General features: G+C 42.8%; 1 protein-coding gene across 4 annotated transcripts in view; it reads left to right on the top strand.

The window, feature by feature from the left end:
• The window catches only part of LOC143785299 (E3 ubiquitin/ISG15 ligase TRIM25-like), a 59,901-nt gene that overhangs the window by 37,471 nt on the left and 930 nt on the right, over positions 1-21,500 (top strand). Inside the window, exons 1-13 of one of the 4 annotated variants that reach the window (XM_077274052.1) lie at positions 7,458-7,641; positions 14,147-14,249; positions 14,352-14,385; positions 14,653-14,705; positions 14,927-14,990; positions 15,367-15,419; positions 15,891-15,929; positions 16,327-16,405; positions 19,205-19,293; positions 19,384-19,434; positions 19,645-19,698; positions 21,133-21,195; positions 21,350-21,403. In XM_077274052.1, the coding sequence (XP_077130167.1) occupies positions 14,153-14,249; positions 14,352-14,385; positions 14,653-14,705; positions 14,927-14,990; positions 15,367-15,419; positions 15,891-15,929; positions 16,327-16,405; positions 19,205-19,293; positions 19,384-19,434; positions 19,645-19,698; positions 21,133-21,195; positions 21,350-21,402 (729 nt within the window). In that variant the 5' untranslated portion in view covers positions 7,458-7,641; positions 14,147-14,152 and the 3' untranslated portion in view covers position 21,403. Of the gene's footprint in view, positions 1-7,457; positions 7,642-14,146; positions 14,250-14,351; positions 14,386-14,652; positions 14,706-14,926; positions 14,991-15,366; positions 15,420-15,890; positions 15,930-16,326; positions 16,406-19,204; positions 19,294-19,383; positions 19,435-19,644; positions 19,699-21,132; positions 21,196-21,349; positions 21,404-21,500 lie in introns of those variants that run through there. The other 3 variants (XM_077274051.1, XM_077274054.1, XM_077274053.1) reach the window with 3 other exon arrangements.

Raw genomic sequence — 21,500 nt, 5'->3', positions numbered from 1 at the left:
TGTCCTTCAAATTAGTATTCTCCTGCTGGTCTGTATAGTGATGGTGACTATATAGGTGGTCACCCAGATTTTCCCAAAAATTGCTGATTGAGTCTGTGAGGAGCAGGTTTTTTTTTTTCTTTAGACATGTTTATTATGTGCACTCGATGGCGACCTAACCACTGTAAGTCATAAACACTGCAACTACGGAAAGACCTCCACCCCAAGAAATTCACTGCAGACCATCATATCTTTGTATCCGGGAATGTGCAGGACATTTCTCTGTCCACTATATAGTGTAATTATGTAACACACCGCCACCGTCAGCCCATAGCACATATGGAGCGGCGACGTTACACGGTGTGACATTACCGCAGCGCTGCAGCAGCTGACTCACATCCTGGGCTCAGCTTTTGCACAAGGCTCCCAGAGTGATGTTTCCGTTCTTGGCACAAACCTGAGAAGAAAAAAAACAGCAACTTCTAAATGTGCAATTGTCAGAGCTGCATCCATCGAGGTGTCGGGGGCTGCGTAACACAGGTTCTCAAAGACCCGAAAAGTTACAGTCCTGAGGTTATAGAAACCAATGACCAGTAGGGATCAGCTGCCAACGGTTCTTCCCCAGATGATGTCATAGTTCCAAATAGTGCTGAAATAATACGGCCATATACAGCCCATGTACTACTGCCATATAGTGTCAATGCGGCCATATGCAGCCCATGTAATACCACCATATAGTGTCAATGCGGCCATATACAGCCCATGTAATACCACCATACAGTGTCAATGCGGCCATATGCAGCCCATGTAATACCACCATACAGTGTCAATGCGGCCATATACAGCCCATGTAATACCGCCATATAGTGTCAATGTGGCCATATACAGCCCATGTAATACCACCATAGTGTCAATACGGCCATATACAGCCCATGTAATACCGCCATATAGTGTCAATGCGACCATATACAGCCCATGTAATACCACCATCTAGTGTCAATGCGGCCATATACAGCCCATGTAATACCACCATATAGTGTCAATGCGGCCATATACAGCCCATGTAATACCACCATACAGTGTCAATGCGGCCATATACAGCCCATGTAATACCACCATCTAGTGTCAATGCGGCCATATACAGCCCATGTAATACCACCATATAGTGTCAATGCGGCCATATACAGCCCATGTAATACCACCATATAGTGTCAATGCGGCCATATACAGCCCATGTAATACCACCATATAGTGTCAATGCGGCCATATACAGCCCATGTAATACCACCATATAGTGTCAATGTGGCCATATACAGCCCATGTAATACCGCCATATAGTGTCAATGCGGCCATATACAGCCCATGTAATACCGCCATATAGTGTCAATGTGGCCATATACAGCCCATGTACTGCCACCATATAGTGTCAATGCGGCCATATACAGCCCATGTAATACCACCATATAGTGTCAATGTGGCCATATACAGCCCATGTAATACCGCCATATAGTGTCAATGCGGCCATATACAGCCCATGTAATACCGCCATATAGTGTCAATGTGGCCATATACAGCCCATGTACTGCCACCATATAGTGTCAATGCGGACCTATGCAGCCCATGTAATACCACCTTATAGTGCCAAGATAATACGGCCATACTATGCGAAGGTAATGCAGCCATGTAAAGCCAACATAATACCACAATATAATGACCAAGATAATATGAAATAAGATAATACTGAAATTCAAATCTAAAAGTTCACATTTTTCTAGATATTTTTCCTGCCGATTGTAGAAGGGAAGACCGGGCTGCCAGAGCTGCTGAAGCGCTGGGTCCGGAACTGCGGAGGCCGAACCGCCTGTTCCTGGGAGGAACCAGACTGCAGCCGGAGCGAGCCAGTAACCAGGGTGAAGGGGGCGTGGCCTGTCAGTGTGAGGTAAAATGGGTTGCATGGCAAAGGAATCGGTCTTACCGCCAGAACGCTGATAAGGTACAAACCGCAAACGCTGAGGGGAACAACAGGCTGCGGCGTGAAGAGAAAGGGCGGCCTAGTGAGGGACTCGCCGAAGCCGGCGGGTGCGCAGGGGAGCGTGCGTTCGACGGAGCGACAGGCCGCGTCGTGAGAAAGGGCGGCATAGTGAGGGACTCACCGAAACCGGCGGTGCGCAGGGGAGCGTGCGATTGACGGAGCGACAGGCCGCGTCGTGAGAAAGGGCGGCATAGTGAGGGACTCACCGAAACCGGCGGTGCGCAGGGGAGCGTGCGATTGACGGAGCGACAGGCCGCGTCGTGAGAAAGGGCGGCATAGTAAGGGACTCGCCGAAACCGGCGGTGCGCAGGGGAGCGTGTGATCGAGGGAGCGACAGGCCGGGGCGTGAAGAGAAAGGGCGGCCTAGTGAGGGACTCGCCGAAGCCGGCGGGTGCGCAGGGGAGCGTGTGATCGAGGGAGCGACAGGCCGGGGCGTGAAGAGAAAGGGCGGCATAGTGAGGGACTCACCGAAACCGGCGGTGCGCAGGGGAGCGTGCGATTGACGGAGCGACAGGCCGCGTCGTGAGAAAGGGCGGCATAGTAAGGGACTCGCCGAAACCGGCGGTGCGCAGGGGAGCGTGTGATCGAGGGAGCGACAGGCCGGGGCGTGAAGAGAAAGGGCGGCCTAGTGAGGGACTCGCCGAAGCCGGCGGGTGCGCAGGGGAGCGTGTGATCGAGGGAGCGACAGGCCGGGGCGTGAAGAGAAAGGGCGGCCTAGTGAGGGACTCAATGAAACCGGCGGTGCGCAGGGGAGCATGCGATCGACGGGGCGACAGGCCGGGGCGTGTAGAGAAAGGGCGGCCTAGTGAGGGACTCGCCGAAACCGGCGGTGCGCAGGGGAGCGTGTGATCGAGGGAGCGACAGGCCGGGGCGTGTAGAGAAAGGGCGGCATAGTGAGGGACTCAATGAAACCGGCGGTGCGCAGGGGAGCGTGTGATCGAGGGAGCGACAGGCCGGGGCGTGAAGAGAAAGGGCGGCCTAGTGAGGGACTCAATGAAACCGGCGGTGCGCAGGGGAGCGTGCGATCGACGGGAGCATCACAATATACAGACGTCCGGGTGTTGTTCGATACCCAGCGTGCGCCTCTCTGGATAAAACATGGCAGCGCAGCCCTTCAGGTCACAGCGGCTGCTGAAGGAGACCCGCACCGAGAGGAATCTTGTGGGGAGCGCTACTCTCCTACTCCACAGATACAGTATATGGACTGGGGGCTCAGCGGGTAGAACCGGAGACCGCCCGCTGCCGGCAGAAGAAGCACCGTGTGCTAGGCGAGGACACCAGCAGACATTACACCGAACACCGCCGGCATTCTGCGATCCACGGGGCCTTCAGAGAGTGACCGGCTGCGGAGTCACGATAAGTGGAGCCGTTATCTAGAGACTGTTTAGTTACCAATGTTTATTCAGTTTTACCTTTGCACCCTGTTTACCCTGCTGTCTCCCTGTGAGTTTTCCCACTGTTAAATAATTAAATATAGTTTATCCCTGCTCTGCAGCATCTGTTACTGCATCCCAGCACCTGCTTATTACACCAGCACATCAGGGTTTGGAACAGATTTTTCGCTGTGAATACTGCCCATGTGAACAGAGCCTAATACTTTGCTTTTTTCCTGGAGTTCTTGTCACCAGGACCCGATTTCAGAGATCATTTATAAGGTTACTGAGCTCTAAAACTGTATATAATTATATATGTACAGCTGATATAACCTGGGCAACTCCTGCATATAATTATATATGTACAGCTGGTATAACCTGGGCAACTCCTGCATATAATTATACATGTACAGCTGGTATAACCTGGGCATCTCCTGTATATAATTATATATGTACAGCTGGTATAACCTGGGCAACTCCTGCATATAATTATACATGTACAGCTGGTATAACCTGGGCAACTCCTGCATATAATTATACATGTACAGCTGGTATAACCTGGGCATCTCCTGCATAGAATTATGTATGTACAGCTGGTATAACCTGGGTATCTCTCCTGTATATAATTATATATGTACAGCTGGTATAACCTGGGCATCTCCTGTATATAATTATATATGTACAGCTGGTATAACCTGAACATCTCCTGTATATAATTATATATGTACAGCCGGTATAACCTGAATATCTCCTGTATATAATTATATATGTACAGCTGGTATAACCTGGGCATCTCCTGTATATAATTATATTATTATTATTATTATTATTTATTATTATAGCGCCATTTATTCCATGGCGCTTTACAAGTGAGGAGGGGTATACATAATAAAAACAAGTACAATAATCTTGAACAATACAAGTCATAACTGGTACAGGAGGAGTGAGGACCCTGCCCGCGAGGGCTCACAATCTACAGGGGATGGGTGAGGATACAGTAGGTGAGGTATATATGTACAGCTGGTATAACCTGGGCTTCTCCTGTATATAATTATATATGTACAGCTGGTATAACCTGGGTATCTCCTGTATATAATTATATATGTACAGCCGGTATAACCTGAATATCTCCTGTATATAATTATATATGTACAGCTGGTATAACCTGGGCATCTCCTGTATATAATTATATTATTATTATTATTATTATTTATTATTATAGCGCCATTTATTCCATGGCGCTTTACAAGTGAGGAGGGGTATACATAATAAAAACAAGTACAATAATCTTGAACAATACAAGTCATAACTGGTACAGGAGGAGTGAGGACCCTGCCCGCGAGGGCTCACAATCTACAGGGGATGGGTGAGAATACAGTAGGTGAGGTATATATGTACAGCTGGTATAACCTGGGCTTCTCCTGTATATAATTATATATGTACAGCTGGTATAACCTGGGTATCTCCTGTATATAATTATATATGTACAGCTGGTATAACCTGAACATCTCCTGTATATAATTATATATGTACAGCTGGTATAACCTGAACATCTCCTGTATATAATTATATATGTACAGCTGGTATAACCTGAACATCTCCTGTATATAATTATATATGTACAGCTGGTATAACCTGGACATCTCCTGAATATAATTATATATGTACAGCTGGTATAACCTGGGTATCTACTGTACAGGTGCTGCACACATAATTAGAATATCATAAAAAAGTGAATTTATTTCAGTTCTTAAATACAAAAAGTGAATCTCATATATTCTATAGTCATTACACACAGAGTGATCTATTTCACGTGTTTATTTCTGTTAATGTTGATGATTATGGCTTACAGCCAATGAAAACCCAAAAGTCATTATCTCAGTAAATTAGAATACTTTATAACACCAGCTTGAAAAATGATTGTAAAATCTGGAATGCTCCCTACTGAATGTATGATCAGTAAATGCACTCAATACTTGGTCGGGCTCCTTGTGCATCAATTACTGCATCAATGCGGCGTGGCATGGAGGCGATCAGTCTGTGGCTGCTGAGGGGTTAATGAAGCCCAGGTTGCTTTGATAGCAGCCTTCAGCTTGTCTGCATTGTTGGGTCTGGTGTCTCATTTTCCTCTTTACAATACTCCATAGATTCTCTATGGGGTTATGGTCAGGGGAATTTGCTGCCAATCAAGCCCAGTGATACTGTTGTTTTTACACCAGGTATTGGTACTTTTGGCAGTGTGGACAGGGGCCAAGTCCTGCTGGAGAATGACATTTCCATCTCCAAAAAGCTTGTCGGCAGAGGGAAGCATGAAGTGCTCTAAAATGTCCTGTTAGACGGCTGCGCTGACTTTTGTCTTGATAAAACACAGTGGACCTACACCAGCAGATGACATGGCTCCCCAAACCATCACTGATTGTGAAGACCTCACACTAGACCTCCAGCAGCTTGGATTGTGGCCTCCACTCTTCCTCCAGACTCTGGCACCTTGATTTCCAAGGTCTAGTGTGAAGTTTCCACAACCAGCCGACAATCATTTTTGAAGCTGGTGTTATAAAGTATTCTAATTTACTTAGATAATGACTTTTGGGTTTTCATTGGCTGTAAGCCATAATCATCAACATTAACAGAAATAAACACGTGAAATAGATCACTCTGTCTGTAATGACTCTATAGAATATAGGAGATTCACTTTTTGTATTGAAGAACTGAAATATATTAACTTTTTGATGATATTCTAATTTTGTGAGAAGCCCCTGTATATAATTATACATGTACAGTTGGTGTAAGCTGGACTATGGAATCGGTAAGTCAAACCTCCGACTCCTCAATTTCCATGACACCGACTCCACCAAAATGGGCTCCGACTCCGATACCACAGCCCTGGGTATAACCTGGGTATCTCACATATATAATTATATATATACATCTGGTATAACCTAGGGAACTTCTGTGTATAATTATATATGTACAGCTGGTATAACCTGGGCATCAACTGTATGTAATTATTTACAGTATTGCCACGATGCACATTTTGCAGGATTGTGGAGCCCGATCTGTTCACATAATTTCTAACCACAACCACTTCCTACAGTTACTCTGGGCTGGAGGTGGTGGGGCTGAGTGGTGCACACCTACACTGCCGGGAGAACACTGCGCCACACCGGCTCCTGTAACCCCTTAATTCCTGGGTGATTTACACCTTCACACTGTCTATTACTGTCACATTCTGGTATCTGTGGATTCACTGCAAATAATGGAGAGAGATTGACTCCTGCTGCACCACTGCCCCTTCACCCAGAAGAGCATTTGTGGGGTCAGATCCTGATGTTGGGGGGGTCCGGGCTCACAATCTCCATTATAGGATAGGGCTGAGGGCCGGGCTCTGGGTGGACGATCATGTTCTCCCCTCCATGTCTATACAGATCTTAAGCCCCGGGCAGTGTCATGGGGGGCAAATAAGGGTCTTCTCCAAACTGTTCCCACAAAACTGAAGCTACAATTGTCTACAATGTCTTGTGCTGAAGATGAAGATTTCCCATCACTGGAGCTGAGGGTCCGAGGCCGCCCCCTGATAACAGCCCATAGTATTATCCTCCTCCACCATCTGTACAGGGGGCACAATGCAGTCAGGGGGTAACGTCCTCCTGGAATCACCAAACCCAGACTCCTCCATCAGTCGCAGATAGAGAAGTGCGATCCGTCACTGCACAGAACATGTCTCCTCCAGAGTCCAGCGGTGGCGGCTTTACACCACTCGATCCGACGCTTGGCATTGTGCTTGGTGATGTACGGCTGCATACAGCTGCTCGGCCATGAAGCTCCGGGTGGGGGCGCAGTGTTTATTACAGAGGAGGTCTGGACCCTGCAGTTAAGGGGTCAGCAGAGCGGTGGGGATATTTATGCAATTGGTGGGTGCGAGGTTGCCGGCAATTACCAAATTGGAAAAAAAGTATATAGTGTAGGATCTATACCCTGTGACCACAGTGTCAGGGTGCAGGTGCAGGCTGCATTGTGGGTGATATAAAGGCTGATAAAGTCAGAGGGAGCAGAGCAGCAACATCCGGGAATATGTGCAGATTGACACTAAACACAGAGCCACGCACTGCTCTCTGCACATCTCCTGGTGAACAAGTCAGCAAGCAGCTCTCCGGCCCGGGATCCTGAATATCGGGAGTAGTCCTCGAAACGGGCAACCCCAACACTGGGACACGAGGGCAGATTTCCAGAAAAGAGGCCAAAGTCCGGCCCCCGATTGTAAGTATGCGACTCCTATTCTCGGCCCATGGTGGATGCCCAATCCTTCACCCCAATGTCAGATCTGGTATGGACCATTTGTAGCACTGCCGTCCCCTACGGTGACCGGGCGCACGGTTCACTGTAGCTTCTGAAAACCCTCAAGCCTCTATTTATTTAAAATGAATATGATCATACATGAGCGTCACTGTATCGGGGTGGAAGAAAGGGCTATCGAGGGACATCTCGAGCACCGAGGACCATGGTGACCAAGCAAGAAAAAACAACAAGAGCTTGGCCTTTACAAACTTAATTTCATGAAATGTGTTCGAGAGGCAACTATAGTGTAAGTGGGGCATGTTTTTAAGGGTAAGATTCCATCTTTAGGAGGGCTCATTTTCCTAATGTCTCCCCTTTTCATCACTACAGGGTCAGTCACTAATCTAGATCGCGATAGGCTAACCCATAGTCTTCACCCAATGGGCATTTTGAGGTTTTTAATTTTTGATAAATAAAATTGTAGTATTTTATTTATTTCAAAGATCACTTCCATTAACGGAGGAGCCGAGTTGTGTCCTCTGTTTATCTCTTCTTCCAGTCAGAATGTGGCCATCGGTTTGCAAAAATTGGTTCTGATCGATGGAGCAGGTTGCTCTTGTCCAAGGAAAATATCTGCTCCTTGTCCGTCAGACATAAATATTATGTTCATCAGTCAACTGTGATATCTAACAAACGCAAATATATCAGAACACGATATTTAAGAAGGAGAGAACCTAGTGATGGAGAGGTCTCGCGAGGTTCCATTACTGATTGCCATGTGTGTGACAATCTTCTATCTTTTCCCCTCTTACAAGAGATTGTGGGCTTCATCCTACTCATTACAAGACACTGTGGCGCCAAAACACAAACCCAATATTTTTAAATCTGTAAATCCATCAATCGATAAATTCCCCCAAATGCCAACAATGGGTGGTGTCAATGATGATGGAAGGTCATCATAACCTTTAGACATGTTTTTTACATTATCTACAATCTCAGGACCCTTTTATGAAGTCATCAACGACTCTCACAGCTGAAGAGCTGATACCAAAAATATGGGACTGCCATGGGGTCACAAGAGGTGAAATAGACCCAATCGTCATTTCAAGGTGAGATGTGAAGAACTCATTGAGTCCCGCTCTCCACCAGCTCCAGTACATGGATGGAGGAATTGTTCAGGGTCACGATGGATCTCTTCAGTAATTAGATCAAGCAAGAAGACTAAAATGTCAACTTTTCTTGTGTTTTATTTATTTCAACCATCTCTTCTGATAACTGGGAGCTAAGTTGGTTTCTCTACTTATGATACCTCCGTGAACAGAGATAATGTAGTAGTTGGCCATTGGATTGAGTAAATAGGTTCTGGCCCATGAAGCAGGGTGCTCTTGTCGGAGGAAAATATCCACCAAAACATGAACAGGATATTTTTAAATGTGTAACCCCCCCCCCCCCCAATTGATAGATTCCCCAAACACCAACATTAAATGATGTTCATGATGATGGAAGGTCGTCACAATCCTTAGACCCAGCTTTTACATGGTCTACAACATACCTTCCATAAAGTCATCAATGACTCTCACAACTGGAGTGCTAGTACCAAAGAGATGGGACTGCTATTGGTCCCAAGAGGTGAGACAGACCCCAAGGTATAAAATAATGGGCTTGTAGGGTTCCCTCTTTCCATCAGCTAGAGTATATGGATGAAGGAATCATTAAGGTTCACGATGGACCTCTTCAGCAATGAAATCAAGAAAGAAGGCTAAACGTTAACTTTTCTTGCCCTGAGGTTTGGTAATTATTCTAGCTTCTGGTTTGAGGTCTAATCTATTTTTTGTCCCCTCTGCTGATAGCACTGCCATTTGGATTTGCTCCAAGTATTCTTATACTAGTTATTGATGAGCTATTTCTTTTGAAGTTATCTTCTAGTATCCATGTACAGGGTGACAATAAGAGGGAGTTTACCCAACTTTTGAAGTTGTTTCCACCATCGAACTTTAAATTTAGTCGGAGATCAGAGTCATTAAAACCAGACAGAAGAAGAGTGTGCCAATGATGTTCTATTAGCACGACACATTGAAGGGGACAATAAAGTCACCACCTCAGGTCCAGCCATAAGCTCACTTGATGGCTTTACAGCATCCGCCATATGAAATATGGATAGGCCATCTTCACCATAGAGACTCTCCATTTTGGCTGACTCTCCATCTTGAGAAGCTGGCCGCATTTTATGTTTTCTTCTAGTAAAACAACCCCTTTAAGTCTGTATCTCCAAACTTTTAACTGTGTGGTCCTTCTATAGGTCTACTACAAGTCCTTGAAACTTCAGGGTTTACAGCAAATCTTTGAGATTGTCTATGACATCACTGTACATAAACCAACCTGAGGCCTGGTATGGTGGTCCCCGGTCAGACAGCTTCTTTCCTCTTCACTCATTTCCTCGCCTTTTTTCTCTTTCTTGTGTGAAATGCTTCAGCAATAATGTTTTCTTTCATGTGTGACCACACAACTCGTACATCACAGATTTAAGGGTATCTCCACCCAACAGGTAGGACACTTCTGGAGATTTGGTGGTGCACATGTTAATATCGTGAAGGAAACCGACAGCCATAATGATTGTCACACAACTGTCCTAGAACATTTCTACCTTATCCAGAGGTGTTTGGCATCGTGGTGGGCCAAGTGATCTATCGAACCAATCCTGAGATAAGTGTAGGGTTCAGTAACCTGGAGAAAAAACTGCAGACATAGAAAGTCTACTGATTTATTAGTTCTACATATTGTATGTCCTGGTAACTGCAGGAACATCCTCCGTTTCATATCCAGTCATGACAACCATTGTGTCACTACCTAGAATGTCCTCCGATGCATTATAGCAAGGGGAAGCTGAGAGGTTGGCAGATAGTGACTGTCATAAGCTGTCAGCATCTGGCGCTCATCTTGGAGATTGCTTCTTTCTTTTTATCTTCCTTTCCATCCGAAATATCTGATAATCTTCACTTCCTACAGAGCAGATTGAGACATGAGCTTGACTAGCAAAAAGGACCAGAACATTCATTCTTGGAGACCAAAGTGTCCTGTGAAAGCTGAGACTCCCGATATAATGAGGAAGTGATATCATATTCATATTCTAATATTAGGACGTAAACTTTTACTTTCTGTTGTTTGAGATTGTGCTGGGATTTCCTTCTGGCATAGGGGAGAGGGAGCTTTCTTCTAGATCTTTTCCTATGGTAATCCTACTAGATAAGGTCATGGGCACCAACTAAAAATCCACCTTCTAGCATACGTCGGAGATGCTTTATTGCCCCCACAGATACCAGTGATACTGTTGCTAACACACAACCTCATGAGGCAGGATTAAATGTTTGATGCCTTCTCTGGATCATTGGGTTGATTCCTCCAACTCTTGTTGGCCAAGTTCCACAAGTCGGTAGAGATTAGATTCCTGCGCAAGTTCTCACCACTCATGGGTCACACCGAAGAAATCTCTATAGTTCACATGTATTGTCAGCTCTAGTGACCATCAATGTCGGTCCATGTATATTTTGCTCCTTTTATTCACTATGGAACCCCCACCCGCAGCCCACTCAAAGGTGCTCAAACTGACTAATATAATGACTAAACCTGAAAACTCTGTAGGGTGAGAGCAGTCGCTGCACCAACCAATGACACCAAACCACAAGACCCAGATACGAGGTCTCAGTCCTCTTCTCATGCACAGTAAGCCAAGACGTCGTCCTCTCACGTACTAGAACAAGACATGCAACCGGCACAAAGATCTTCAACCAAAGGTCAGAGAAAATTATAAAGTCCTACTAAACTTGAATTTAGGGGCAGAATTATAGTAGTTATATTCTTGTACATAGGAGCAGTATTATAGTAGTTATATTCCTGTACATAGGGGCAGTATTATAGTAGTTATATTCTTGTACATAGGGGCAGTATTATAGTAGTTATATTCTTGTACATAGCGGCAGTATTATAGTAGTTATATTCTTGTACATAGAGGCAGTATTATAGTAGTTATATTCTTGTACATAGGAGCAGTATTATAGTAGATATATTCTTGTACATAGGGGCAGTATTATAGTAGTTATATTCTTGTACATAGGGGCAGTATTATAGTAGTTATATTCTTGTACATAGGAGCAGTATTATAGTAGTTATATTCTTGTACATAGGAGCAGTATTATATTAGTTATATTCTTGTACATAGGGAGCAGTATTATAGTAGTTATATTCTTGTACATACGGGCAGTATTATAGTAGTTATATTCTTGTACATAGGAGCAGTATTATAGCAGTTATATTCTTGTACATAGGGGCAGTATTATAGTAGTTATATTCTTGTACATAGGGGGCAGTATTATAGTAGTTATATTCTTGTACATAGGAGCAGTATTATAGTAGTTATATTATTGTACATAGGAGCAGTATTATAGTAGTTATATTCCTGTACATAGGGGGCAGTATTATAGTAGTTATATTCTTGTACATAGGGGCAGTATTATAGTAGTTATATTCTTGTACATAGGGGCAGTATTATAGTAGTTATATTCTTGTACATAGGAGCAGTATTATAGTAGTTATATTCTTGTACATAGGAGCAGTATTATAGTAGTTATATTCTTGTACATAAGAGCAGTATTATAGTAGTTATAGTCTTGTATATAGGAGCAGTATTATAGTAGTTATATTCTTGTATATAGGGGGCAGTATTATAGTAGTTATATTCTTGTACATAGGGGCAGTATTATAGTAGTTATATTCTTGTACATAGGGAGCAGTATTATAGTAGTTATATTCTTGTACATAGGGGCAGTATTATAGTAGTTATATTCTTGTACATAGGGGGCAGTATTATAGTAGTTATATTCTTGTACATAGGAGCAGTATTATAGTAGTTATATTATTGTACATAGGAGCAGTATTATAGTAGTTATAGTCTTGTACATAGGGGCAGTATTATAGTAGTTATATTCTTGTATATAGGAGCAGTATTATAGTAGTTATATTCTTGTACATAGGGGCAGTATTATAGTAGTTATATTCTTGTACATAGGGGCAGTATTATAGTAGTTATATTCTTGTATATAGGGGCAGTATTATAGTAGTTATATTCTTGTATATAGGAGCAGTATTATAGTAGTTATATTCTTGTACATAGGGGCAGTATTATAGTAGTTATATTCCTGTACATAGGAGCAGTATTATAGTAGTTATATTCTTGTACATAGGGGGCAGTGTTATAGTAGTTATATTCTTGTACATAGAGGCAGTACTATAGTAGTTATATTCTTGTACATAGGAGCAGTATTATAGTAATTATATTCTTGTACATAGGAGCAGTATTATAGTAGTTATATTCTTGTACATAAGGGCAGTATTATAGTAGTTATATTCTTGTATATAGGAGCAGTATTATAGTAGTTATATTCTTGTACATAGGAGCAGTATTATAGTAATTATATTCTTGTATATAGGGGCAGTATTATAGTAGTTATATTCTTGTATATAGGGGCAGTATTATAGTAGTTATATTCTTGTACATAGGAGCAGTATTATAGTAATTATATTCTTGTACATAGGGGCAGTATTATAGTAATTATATTCTTGTACATAGGGGCACTATTATAGTAGTTATATTCTTGTACATAGGAGCAGTATTATAGTAGTTATATTCTTGTACATAGGGGCAGTATTATAGTAGTTATATATTGTATATAGGAGCAGTATTATAGTAGTTATATTCTTGTACATAGGAGCAGTATTATAGTAGTTATATTCTTGTACATAGGAGCAGTATTATAGTAGTTATATATTGTATATAGGAGCAGTATTATAGTAGTTATATTCTTGTACATAGGGGCAGTATTATAGTAGTTATATTCTTGTACATAGAGGCAGTATTATAGTAGTTATATTCTTGTACATAGGAGCAGTATTATAATAGTTATATTCTTGTACTTAGGGGACAGTATTATAATATTTTTGCAGATTTAGCAGTTTCTTTCTTGAAAAGTTCTGCATAGAGCTCTCATTTTAAGGAAGAGATGAGGGAACAGGTACTATGAAAGTAACACTGTACCAAAACTGAAATTACTACATTTTCTGCTGAATCATGACTAATATTTAGAGATTACATGATGGTTACAACTTGCAAAGTGCATAAACTCCTGTATGAAACGAGTCTGGTAATGATTACTTGCTTTGTGTTAGGCACTTACCTCTGGGTTCGCTTTATCTGGGCTGGATGGGAAATGACAGGTCCTACTGATTCCTTATTGAAAACTAAATTTGAAAATTTACAAATAAATTGCTGCATTAAATTCTTTCACCTCTAGGTGGCAGTCTTTGCTCTGTTATTAATGAATGCTTAAAAAACACAGCACTCCGAGTGGTAAAATATGGTATAACAAGTAACATTCCTATTAAAAAAAGGAGGTTATGTGGTGATGTTGTTTTTTTTCTGTTCTTTTGAATACAGGCCAGCATGATGGACACATTCAGTGTGATGTACTTTGTTGCTGTTGTTCTCCCCATAGTTCTCATCACAGGCCTGTGTATCAGCTGTCATAGAAAGATACCAAGTAAGTGTTGGAAGTCATGGCGAATATGAAAGATGTTGTAGAAGTCTGAATGTTTAAATTTTTTTGTAAAAAAAACAACTTTTTTTGTGCTTTCTCTCTCAGTTCACATAACGCAGACAGATTACTGCGATAACAAGTAAGTTAGGCAGTATGGAAATGGCACCACCTACAGGTCATAAATGTGCATCTGGAAGTATAGGAACAGCGCCACTTGCAGGTTATATGTCGATAGACTCCAATTGGGCAAAAAATTCTCTTGTTTCTCCTCTTCATCTTTGGTTACATTTAGAGCCTACGTAGGCATGGCCACCTAAAGTACATTTTTTGGGGAGGGATAAAATTGATGGGCAGTGCTACATTACCCAGACTGATTTTTTTGTATTCTCATTCTCTTGTGTCGTAGGACTCATTATACTCCACCTTCGTCAAGTTTTATGATTATGCATAGACCACCAGGTAAGGCCTGACCTCAGATTCCCACCCCATGTGTTCTGCATGGAGACAGAACATCTGTTGTGATGTACCAGAGACGGCCTGCCTGCTCTAACCCCAAAACATTTCCATAACACCTAAACATTGATTGTGTCTGAGGATCAACCCCAGAACAACAAAGTTTAGACCGTAGGACATGTTCCTCGGCTGCTGAGACCTGACCACCATATCCTCTGTCTCCACAGCTCACCTGCGATCAGTCTCCTCTCAGGGCACCATGTGCCACCAGGACATCTTGCTCACCATTCCGTACGTATGTCATCTCCATATCCCTGACGTTGGCCTTCTCCTCTGCACCTATCTTCACTCAGTAGGGTATATGCCTCAATAGATTGTAAGTTCTGATGGTTTCCAGGTCAGTGTGAACAGACGCACATTAGAAAGTTGACTCTGTTGACATGAGAAGGCCTCGGTGTTTTCGTAGACTTCTGAAAGTAATTCAGAGGTCGGGATTTCTTACACTTCCTCATATCACGGGTGGACCACAGATTTATAGCTTCTTGAGGGTTCTTGATAATAAGGAAGTGTTATTATGAACTACACGTGGACTACAGATGAGCAGATCACACTGAGATAAAGGGCTCCTACGTGTGAGCTAAGACCCTCTGAACATCTGTCTCCACAGGAAGTCACCCAACTGTGAAAGCCGTAGAAGTTCAGTGGGAAGAGAAATTCAAGGTAGGTTCTAAAACTCATCTCATCTGGAGCATATATCCCAGGGTTTTATTATGAGGCGGGCACCAGATATATATGCCCCATGGTGGTGATAATGTGGGTCTGATGGCATTGATGGATATGGAGACTTTCACCTGTTTACCAAAATTTGGTGACTTCAAGATTTTTTGTTGGACCCTTTTGTAGGGTCTACGTCATGAGCATTGGTTGTGAGGATCTACTATATTCCAGACCTTATTTCGAATGATACAGGTTTTGTCTACTTATCTTCCATCCACTGTATTAAGTTCATTCATATCCAACCTCATTTCAGAGACACCTACAGCAGGACAACCAGTAGACAAATACCTTATGTTTATCGAGACCTTAACCTCTGCGGATAGTCTCACATCTTCATCATATTTCTTAAACTTCTTCTGTCATTTTACTGAGTTGTCCAAGTCTTTTCTTGATTCCCTCTCTTTCTGCTCTCAGGTTACCCCGATGGATGCGACTCCATCCCACGCGCAGCAAGTACGTGACCTCTGTAATCTTATGTATCAAGCACAAGTCCAACTTTCCATATGGCACTCGTGATACCCAAGGACCATAAGTTTGGCCCTTCCTAAAGTCACCTATGATGATGGTAGAACCATCTGCCAGGATTGTTGTTGAGTTGATGTATTTCCTAGTTCCCCATACTTGGTTATGACTTATGGCCATCTTGATTTAATTGGGGACATATGAGGTGGTCATCAGAGTATCTTGTGCAGGCTCTTCATGAATGAGGCCTCCTAAGACTTTAAATTTCCCACTTGTACTTGCGCGTACAAATTTTATACAAAACCAGGAAAATAATTTGTTTAAAGCGGAAAACCCCTTTTTAAGTCAAGTGGAAGCGACAACTGTGTCCCTTCTCTCCCATCTGTAGGTACTTCTTTCTTAAAAAGTAAAAGTATAGAAGTAGATGATTATGACGATGAAGGAGAAGACCCAAATTACGGATACATGTAAGAAGGCCTGATATCCAGTAGATGACAGCGTGTGAATACTTGGTGCCTACCTCCATGTGAAATATTGTAATGAAATGGTGAATGGAACATAAGAAGATGGTGGAGAATGGCTGACACTATGCTAGAGCTGACATTTGCTAGACCTTTTATAGCTGATAACACGTCAGAGCTGACACACACGATCCAAACCTTCGTACATATACACCATGCACCATCCAAACCATCATACATGTACACAGTGCACCATCCAAACCTTCATACATGTACACAGTGCACCATCCAAACCTTCATACATGTACACAGTGCACCATCCAAACCTTCATACACATACACAGTGCACCATCCAAACCTTCATACACATACGCAGTGCTCCATCCAAACCTTCATACATGTACACAGTGCACCATCCAAACCATCATACATGTATACAGTGCACCATCCAAACCTTCATACATGTACACAGTGCACCATCCAAACCTTCATACACATACGCAGTGCACCATCCAAACCTTCATACACATACGCAGTGCACCATCCAAACCTTCATACATGTATACAGTGCACCATCCAAACCTTCATACATGTACACAGTGCTCCATCCAAACCTTCATACACATACGCAGTGCACCATCCAAACCTTCATACACATACGCAGTGCACCATCCAAACCTTCATACACATACGCAGTGCACCATCCAAACCTTCATACATGTACACCGTGCACCATCCAAACCTTCATACATGTACACAGTGCTCCATCCAAACCTTCATACACATACACAATGCACCATCCAAACCATCATACATGTATACAGTGCACCATCCAAACCTTCATACATGTACACAGTGCACCATCCAAACCATCATACATGTATACAGTGCACCATCCAAACCTTCATACACATACACAGTGCACCATCCAAACCTTCATACATGTATACAGTGCACCATCCAAACCTTCATACATGTACACAGTGCACCATCCAAACCTTCATACATGTACACCGTGCACCATCCAAACCTTCATACATGTACACAGTGCTCCATCCAAACCTTCATACATGTACACAGTGCACCATCCAAACCTTCATACATGTATACAGTGCACCATCCAAACCTTCATTCATGTACACAGTGCTCCATCCAAACCTTCATACATGTACACAGTGCACCATCCAAACCTTCACACATTTAAACAGTGCACCATCCAAACCTTCATACACATACACAGTGCACCATCCAAACCTTCATACATGTAAACAGTGCACCATCCAAACCTTCATACATGTACACCATGCACTATCCAAACCTTCATCCATGTACACAGTGCACCATCCAAACCTTCATACACGTACACCGTGCACCATCCAAACCTTCATACACGTACACCGTGCACCATCCAAACCTTCATACATGTACACCGTGCACCATCCAAACCTTCATCCATGTACACAGTGCACCATCCAAACCTTCATACACGTACACCGTGCACCATCCAAACCTTCATACACGTACACCGTGCACCATCCAAACCTTCATCCATGTACACAGTGCACCATCCAAACCTTCATACACGTACACCGTGCACCATCCAAACCTTCATACATGTACACCGTGCACCATCCAAACCTTCATACATGTACACCGTGCACCATCCAAACCTTCATACATGTACACAGTGCTCCATCCAAACCTTCATACACATACAGTGCACCATCCAAACCTTCATACATGTACACCATGCACCATCCAAACCTTCATACATGTACACTGTGCACCATCCAAACCTTCATCCATGTACACAGTGCCCCATCCAAACCTTCATACACATACAGTGCACCATCCAAACCTTCATACATGTACACAGTGCCCCATCCAAACCTTCATACACATACAGTGCACCATCCAAACCTTCATACATGTACACCATGCACTATCCAAACCTTCATCCATGTACACAGTGCACCATCCAAACCTTCATACATGTACACCATGCACCATCCAAACCTTCATCCATGTACACAGTGCCCCATCCAAACCTTCATACACATACAGTGCACCATCCAAACCTTCATACATGTACACAGTGCACCATCCAAACCTTCATACATGTACACAGTGCCCCATCCAAACCTTCATACACATACAGTGCACCATCCAAACCTTCATACATGTACACCATGCACTATCCAAACCTTCATCCATGTACACAGTGCACCATCCAAACCTTCATACACGTGCACCATCCAAACCTTCATACATGTATACAGTGCCCCATCCAAACCTTCATACACATACAGTGCACCATCCAAACCTTCATACACGTACACCGTGCACCATCCAAACCTTCATACATGTACACAGTGCCCCATCCAAACCTTCATACACATACAGTGCACCATCCAAACCTTCATACATGTACACAGTGCCCCATCCAAACCTTCATACACATACAGTGCACCATCCAAACCTTCATACATGTAAACAGTGCACCATTTATACAGTTCAATATCCAAGCTGCCATACATGAAGCCCCTGATATATGCACAGTTCACAACCCAAACCTCTAAAGCATACATACTGTAGTGCTGCATCCAAAACCTCATATACATACATAGTGCACCATCCAGACATTCATGCATCAAAGACACAGTCCCAAATCTTTTATTTTTTTAATCCAAGACTATTCATCCATCCCACAACTTAATGGAGCATTAGATGTAGGTCTCATTCATCATTGTAACACCTTCACCCCCTCTTCCTTATACTAATGCCCTCCACCTTATACCCATCCAGTGAGGTACTACCAGACGACGGGGCCACTAATCTTGGACCTGTGCTGGTAGTTACATGCGATGCGGACAACAGAGCGAGCCTCTCCTCAGGTAAGAGAAAGTTCTGTCATCTTTCAGGGAGAAAGGTTTGGACCAAACCATTTCTGAGGCCTCTGATTATACCTTGTTTTTGTTTCGCAGTGGGCACCGATGAAAATTATGTAAATGTCGGCAATTCTGATGACACAAAGGGTAAGGGGAATGTTAATAATGGCATTTCTTCAAGATGTGGTCTGAAATTAGCACTTAACACAAAATGTTGAAAATTGGTTTGGAAAGTTTAGCGTTCCATCACCTGGTGATAGGCACAGAACCACAAATCTACCAGAGATGATCGGCTGCTGATCTAGTTCGTGATTCTATGGACTTCTCTTGTAATAATTTCCATTATTCTGTTTTCAGCACCTTCCATCGATGGCAACTACGTTAACATCGGAGATGCGAGTGATATCAAGGGTATTTATATTATAGATATGCGTCAGGAAAGGCAATTGTGGGAGAAGAGGTCAGACACACAGGGAAAAGGGCAGGAGAATTAAGTATGAGGGATTATTAAAACGTTGGTTGAAATTCAATGGTGATGGTTATTGAGGAGGAGTTTGTGGAAACTGATGAAGGATAAGATATGAAAAAGGATCAGGAGTGGAAGAGAAGGTTGAGTAGACAAGTCAAGGTCAGGCATGGAAGAGGAGGTTGGACAGACTGGTGAAGAATATGGCATGGAAGACTGGAGATAGGCTACTACGGTCAAAGTCCGTTACGGTAAAGAAGGGTACAGTGGTCAAAGAGCTGTTAATGGGGAGGAGATTGGATAGATTGGTCAACGATCTAGTATGGAAGAACAGGTTGGATAGCTTGGTCAACAATCTGTTATAGAAGAGGAGGTTGAATAGATTGGTAAAGGATCGTGTATGGAAGAGGTAAATGGATAGATTGATCAAGGATCACACATGGAAGAGGTGGATTGATAGTTCGGGTAAAGATCAGATATGGAGGAGGTGGTTAGATAAAAAGTCTAAGAATCATATATGGAAGATGAGATTAGATCAATTAGTCAATGTCTGGTATGGAAAAGAAGGTTAGATAGACTGGTCAAAAATTAGGCATGGAAGACTGGAAATATGTCAGTTTGGTGAAGGTTAAGTATGGCAGAGGAGGATAAATACAGAGGTCAAGGATAAGTTTTTGAAGAGTAGGTTTGATAGGTTACTCAAGGATCAGGAACTGCAGAGGAGGTTAGATAGAAATGTCAAGGATCTGATTTAGAATGATGGTTTTAAAAAAAGCCCAATAATCAAATGGGGAGAAGGAGGTTAGATCAAGACCATTCAAGGTCAGGTATGAAAGATAGGTTTAGATAGATTGGTCAAGGTTCCGGTATGGAAGAAGAGGTTGAATAGACCAGCCATAAGCTGTTCTGGGTCAGGTGTGGAAGAGGAGGTTATATAGGCTGTTCAGGGTCAGGTGTGGTGGAGGAGGCTAATTAGGTGGCTAAAATTATAGAGTTGATGGTTAAATAAATTGCTGAAAACATAAAGAAACTAAGAGTTGTCCATCTAGTTTTTATTTGGCTCTTGGCTATTTCCCGGGGCCTTCTCATGGGAATGCTTAATTTTTTGTTTAGCCAAGAGGGGACATGATGAAATCCAGCACACCGATCATTTTTAGTGTTAGGAGATCCTGATATACATTAGATCCTTGGCAAATTTCACTAAATTTCACAATATGTCAGGCGTGACTGGAGAGTTTAGACCTATTAAGGAAGGATCGCATATTGGTTTACTAATGGCAGAAGGAATATATCCAGATAAGACGAGTGGCAGGACTTGCCAGAACAGGATGATGTTCGGATACATTGAATGCGTCAAACGTTAAACTCTCTTCTCTTAGGAGAAAGTCTGGAGTATGTGAATGTAGAAGATGCCGAAACCCACTCCGCTTCCATTAATCAGGGTAGGTTTTCGGGATGGTACTAGGTGGAATGTCCTCAGGCCTTAGATCAACATTCTAGTGAGCAAATTTAGGTTATAAAATATTTCCAAACTATGAATTATTTGCTTGCTCTGTTTCCTAGAGGGAAAAAAACATCTTGCATTATGTCTTACAGAGAGTGAAGATGATGACATACCCGAATATGAAAACATTGAGAAAGCGCATTAAGGTATATAAGTAACCCTCTGTTCTTGAGTTGGGGGGCAATGGTCAACTTGTTGGCTCATCTGGGGATGTTTACTATCTCCATCTTCTACATGTCTTGC

The sequence above is a fragment of the Ranitomeya variabilis genome, chromosome 7 (assembly GCF_051348905.1).
Source record: "Ranitomeya variabilis isolate aRanVar5 chromosome 7, aRanVar5.hap1, whole genome shotgun sequence".
In the NCBI taxonomy this organism is placed as follows: domain Eukaryota; kingdom Metazoa; phylum Chordata; class Amphibia; order Anura; family Dendrobatidae; genus Ranitomeya; species Ranitomeya variabilis.
The sequence above is the reverse complement of the archived record's forward strand: the minus strand, read 5'-3'. Positions and strand labels throughout refer to the sequence as shown.